The sequence below is a fragment of the Podarcis erhardii genome, assembly GCF_964252035.2.
Source record: "Podarcis erhardii genome assembly, chromosome: 1".
Lineage (NCBI taxonomy): Eukaryota > Metazoa > Chordata > Lepidosauria > Squamata > Lacertidae > Podarcis > Podarcis erhardii.
Window position 1 is genome coordinate 135,607,544 of NC_138497.1, and position 6,179 is coordinate 135,613,722.

Genomic DNA, 6,179 nt, shown 5'->3' on the forward strand with positions numbered 1-6,179 from the left:
GACACAGCAAGTTTCAAAGCGAAAAAAGAAGAAGAAAGGTGACAGTTTACAATTAAGCCCCTACAACCTGAAGGATGGAGATATTATTGGTGTGAAGGTAAATAAACTGATTTATCAACAAAATTCCTCTGCTTAATTCCAAGTGATTTCTCCACCACTGCATCCCCAGATAACAGAGCCCACAAGTTTTAGCAGGTTTTCATGAACCACTGAAAGAGGCTTTTCAGGGAGTACAAGTTGCTGCAGGCAAAGTTGGAAAAGAGAAATCTTCACAATGTTGAATCTCAATACAACCCAGATTTAATAAGCTGTGAATTACAAAATCTAGGTTGTGTGCAGAAGTGTACAATGCTTTTGAGGCCCTAAATTATGTGCTTTTAAATTGTGTTTTAGTGTATCTTGCAGCCGTAGATAATGAGGCCAGTTCATTTATGGTAGCCTATCTTTTGTTTTACTTACGATTTGTGATTTTTCTCTTGGGAGATCTGGTTTTCCATCACTCCCCATTTCTGTCAGGGGCATTCCTATTCTGCTTATAACTTCTAGCTGTGTTAAGAGGTTTTGATCTGATAAAGCAGGATAGAAGTTTTATAAATAAGCATTGTGGGGTAGCTTTGTCCTTCTTTCCAACTGAGGAAAGTGCTTTCGCAAGAATTTTTTTGCATGAAGGTCATGTATTTCTACAAACAAAAGAAAAAAGAATAGTGAAGAACTTTAATTCTTAATAACATTACTTAATGCCGTTTAATGTCATTAGTAAAAAATACCACTTGTAAAAATGTATCTGCCTTTATAAGGAGAATACTTTTAGGAATTGTTTTCACAATTATTTCATTAATTTGCACAACAGAATCTCCTACTTGATGACAGTAAAGACTTCAGTACCATGAAAGATGATATTGGAAAACAAATGCAGAAGCAACTTGCTATGGAAAAAACAAGGTATATCTTAGTTTTTTATAGACTTTATACCATGCCTTTCTCTCAGCAAGAAGCCCATATAAATTGTCTAACCATAGAAAGCAGTAAAATGAATCCAGTTGTGTCCTCAAATGTGGTGATTGGATTATTTTATGTAGAAATTGAATTTGAATAGGCAATTGGAAAAGAGGGCTGTTAACAAAACGAAGAAGCCGTTGTTATATAGAAAGGTTTCACATTTCTGTTGACTGCACATACATCTGTTCTAAAACAATGTAACTCTGGTTGTTGTCTCACTCTCTCCAAAACATGTGTTATTCAAGACAACAGCATGGTCTAGAAAAGATGTTAGGGTTACAAATGATTATTGTAAAGCATCTACTTGCTTGCATTGTTGGGCAATGACCAGTTTGGCATCAGGGAATATGCAGGGCTAGAAAACAACTCAGCGCTATTTCCATATGATGTTCAATGAGTCAAATGAAAGATTTAATTACAACAAAGTATTTTCTCAAAAGTTAGTAGGATGAATTATGATTTAGATTTTAATGCCATAAATTCAAGGGCTATTCAGTTGCACTTGTTTGTACGTTTGGTCTGCTGCAAGGTAATAAAATTGATTTTGAAAGAATGTGAATAATTGAAAAATGAAATTTTAAACCACCGTATTATAGGATCTGATCTAGTTAAAGTTAAGCATAGCCAGCATTAACTAACACCACATGAATGTGCTGGTCTGTTTTTGTTTGAACTCTGGGTTTGAAGGAATGCTTCTATGGCATCAACCGAAGAGCAGAACAGGCTGTTTTTATCCCACCCATTGATCTGTAGTGACCTTGCCTTTTTGGAAATGAACTCATTTATCCACTATGATATGCTGGGATTCTGCCCAATTTTCTAATACAGGATTCAAGTTTATGTGTTTTACAGCACATTTTGGACACTAATTATATACACTTCAGGGTTTGCATATTACAAATGTGCAATAAAGAAAAATCCTGCGGAAAGAATTTATTTGCAATGGATTTCTATGATTCACCTCCCAGAGCAGTTCATCAAGATACTATGCCACATTTCTCCTCAGTAGAAATGCCCATCAAAATAGCCTGCAATTGCTGGGAGAGCTCAAGCTGTGGCCTGCCAGCCAGATCCTGTTACTCACCCCTGTTTTAAGGAGCTTTGTGTTCCAGACTCAAGTCTGCCTTGCCTATATTTCTAATACTTGATTGACTAACTTTAATAGTGTATCTGCTTTTTGTTTTCCAGTAGCCAGAAGCCTGACTGTCTGCAGAATGATCATTACTCTGAAAAAAAGATGGCTAAGAATCGTAAACCTGAAGCGTCACTCTCCATCAGTGTAGGGGTTTTCAGCTGACTCCCTGGGTCTAAACAAACCTTGTATCTTACTGAATAGAGTGGAGTTGCGTCAGTTTGGCTAGCCAAGGAACAGTCTTCCTTGAGACAAGCGCTCTATCCTATTGTGGAAAAGTGCTTTAATTCTATTATAGTTCAAGCACTTACTATCAGGGTGGGTATCTGCACTTTAATAATGAGAACATATACAAATATCTTAATCTTTCAGTGGTTGGTTATAATAACCATGTGCTTTAATCTGATCATATGCAGTATTATCACTGCAGTGATTGATTTTCCCCTCGTGGATTTATGTACGTGAAAATATTTATGAAAATGTAGCCTGAAACGTTAACATGCACAGTTAATTCAGAAGGAAACTTTTGTCACCCATGGGAGTGACTCTTCAGACAAAATGTGAGAACTATTAGTTGAATTTAATGCATCCCCCTTTTCACACCATTGATTATGGCTGGAAAATCTGTGAGCCGCAAAGCAGCCTATGGCAAAACAATTACGTGCTTAGAGAAATGCTAAATTTAAAATTTCAAAACACACTTTTCTGTGCTGTAATTTGGCCATTAAGTATTAACTCCAAACTTGATTAGCTCCCAAGTAATTAGATCCAAGTTTATTTTGGGGGGATGCCAAAATTTACAGGGTTAGTCTAAAAAACAATATAACACGCAAAAAGAAATAGCTGTAGCCTATGGCTTGGATCCAAAGTTCCTACTGTTCAAGTGGAAGACACGTTTGTGTGTGTGTGTGTGCGCGTGCGCGCATGTGCGTGCGCTTGCATGCATGTGTGCACATATGTGTATTGCATATTCCCCTGCCCCTTTGTTCTTGTTTACCATATATTTTGGCCTGGTTCAAAATACACCAGCCCAAACGTCTCTCTATGCACATTGGGTGAAGTGAGATTATGCCTTTTTAACCCAACTCAGAAGGAATTCCTGTCCCACCTGATAACCACATGTGGGAGAAATGTTTGCCTATGGCTTAAATGCATACAGTGTAACATGGCATAATCTGGGACATTCTTCTTCTTTCATACACCTTCCTGAAACATTGCCCACATATATCGACAGCTGGTATCCTAAAGGGTGGAATCGGTGTGTTGGGTGGACTGTGAGGACAATATACTCTTGCTCTTCTCCACGTATGAGAGAGAGAATGGAGGAAAATATGATCTAAACCAGGCCTTTGTGGAAATAGATTTTTCTGCCAACATTCTGTGCAATCCTATATAAACAATGTGGAGTTCAGAAATGTGGTGTACTACTGAAGTAAACAGAGATTTAAATAAATGGGGAAAGCGTACAAGTAAATATCAGGATATTTGCTGACCTTTTTTGTATATCATTTCCTAAGAGGCAGCCTGTATTTCTCATGTCAATGTATGTCTTTTGTTCATATAATTTCTGAAATGCTTGTTGGGAACCATATATCGTGAATGAACAGAATCCACCAGGATATAGGTGCATAGCATATTTAACATTATAGAAACATTTCTCCAAGAGTCCCCCAGAATCATTTTTTAAATGATTAAGGAAAAAGCGAAGTGTTCCAAAAATGTTTTTGTCAATAGTCCTCCATAACTTATTTCCACAAAGTATTTGTCCCAATGTACACTGTACATTTTCACCCCAGTATGAACTCTAGCAAATAATGGTCTAGTCTTAAAAATTGGTATTTGAATACATATTTTGGAGAACAGAGTGAAAATTGAAATTGAGTTAGAGGTAACTGGGATCGGGCAGGAAGAGGCAGGTGTTTGTGTAAGCAGACTTTGTTGTCATGGTTTCAGTTTACTAACTGATAGAACTATTAGCAAGTTATTCCTGTTCATTGGGTTTTCACATTTTGAAGACCATTTTGCTGTTTGCATTCTTAACTGAAGTATAGATTTAAATTTATCACCTATCCAGACACTGTACTGACATAGGATTCTCCAGAACCAAGTATCTTAACTGACATATTAAAAGATCTAGTGTGTCGCAAGGCGGAAACACAAGTCATAGCATGCTGTATCAGAGGGTATAAATAAGTTTAATAAAGCTTGTACAATCACACCTGGGGGTGGGGAGGATCCTCCTTAATCCTTCATGTAGTGATCACTTGGGATTTGAGCAAATGCTGAATGTTCAGCATTTGTCTACCTACAATGGAACCCCGATCTCATAACAAAGAGGCACCGAAGATGTAGAAAAAGGCTGCTAGTTGAGGAATCTGGGAATACTGCCTCATAAAGCAATCCCCTGGGAGGAACTATGTGCCTTTAATAAACTGTAATGCAGTCATGGCTGCAGGAAGCCAATACCAAGTTGCTTGTGATGTTGGCTTGATTATTTTGTTATAAAATTATGGGACGTTCCACAATCGAACATTTTGTGAAAAGTGATACCTTTATAATGGAATGTCCAGGATTCCGCGGTTCTGGTTGTATTACAATGCAAGTAATTTTTTATAGTTAATTTTTAATAAGTCTGATTTTTCTTGTACTTGCAAAAGAAATAAAGAGTTTAAATGTTTTGTTTGTACTGTATTTATAATAAGGTATTTTATTTTTTATATTTTTTAGCTGTTATGTGAAATCAAACACTACAAACAATAAACACAAATAAATATCAAAAACAAACATAGACAAAACCCCCCCGACATACCTTTACCGCAACTAATATTTCACCCACGTGACTTCCCTCTACCACAACTTTACATCCTTAAGCCGGTATTTTTATTTTATTTTTATCATCATCATTCCCCAGCCAGCCACTCTGGGCATCTTCCAGTACATATGAAAACATACTAAACATACTAAAACATCAGACATAGTTATTTATCTCCTGGACATCTGATAGGAGGGCGTTCCACAGGGAGGGTGCCACTGCAGAGAAGGCCCTCTGCCTGGTTCCCTGTAACTTCTTCTCTCAGTGAGGAAACAATCCCAGTTGGAAGGGATCTAAATGGTTCACATCCTCTAGGCGTGCCTGGAGTTGATTAGTAATCATGTAATCGCCTTGCCCAGGAATGGAAGATTTGAGACTGGTCGATAGTTGGCCATAGTGGCCAGGTCCAAAGAGGTTTTTTTAAGAAACAGTTTGATAACTACTTCTTTAAGCAGGTCAGAAAAAACTACCTCACAGATGGAAGGATTCACCACCCCACAGAGCCCATTGCCCAACCCTGTCCAAGCCACTTTTTATGAGCCAGGTGCTTTGTTTCAATAGACCTTCTGCCTCTGCACCGGCTTGCAACACTCCTCACATTTCCCCCTACTTCACGAGGAGCAAGACACAACCCGCTCCGCTCAGGAGGTCCAGCAGGCACAAGGTGCCGCGATTGCCGAATCTCACCGACCCCAAGTATTTAAGATCGGTCATTGGCAGCGTTGGCCGGAAGAGAGCCCGCAGGCCTGGCAAGCCAAAGAAGGCTCCAGCGGGAACAGGAAAAGGGGAAGCGGCCTACTGGAGTCGCCACTAACATACACTCTCAGCCAGAGCCAGTTTGCCAAGCAGAAAAACTCCTGGCCGGCCCTGAACACGGCAACGACAACATCCACGGCCAGGCCAAGAACCAGCCAGCAGCCCAACTTGGAGGAAGGGAGATGGCCCTCCGGGGAGCGGGGCCAGGTCACAGCGGCGCCTGCGCAGTGAGGGGGCAAGCGGGCTTCCCTGACGAGCTCGAGGGAGCTTACAGAGAAAAACAAGCTCAAAACACAGGAGGAAAACAATTTTTAAAATAATAAGAATTGAATATGGGTCGACTTTATAGGCTGTGAACCGCCCCGAGGCCTCCAGATGAAGAGCTGTATATAATAAATAGTAATTGCATACATAAATAATTACAATAAAAACGACACTAGCAAAAATATATATTCCGTGTTTTGTTTTATATTTTTATCT

General features: G+C 39.1%; 1 protein-coding gene across 5 annotated transcripts in view; it reads left to right on the forward strand.

Moving 5' to 3' along the window:
• USP40 (ubiquitin specific peptidase 40) overlaps positions 1–2,373 on the forward strand; it is a 43,209-nt gene extending 40,836 nt beyond the window's left edge. For 3 of the 5 annotated variants that reach the window (XM_081858022.1, XM_081858023.1, XM_081858025.1), the window contains exons 30-32: positions 2–97; positions 851–942; positions 2,188–2,373. In XM_081858022.1, coding sequence (XP_081714148.1) covers positions 2–97; positions 851–942; positions 2,188–2,296 — 297 coding nt within the window. In that variant the 3' untranslated portion in view covers positions 2,297–2,373. The remainder of the gene's footprint in view (position 1; positions 98–850; positions 943–2,187) is intronic. The other 2 variants (XM_081858024.1, XM_081858027.1) reach the window with 1 other exon arrangement.
• The last annotated feature ends 3,806 nt before the right edge of the window (positions 2,374–6,179 follow it).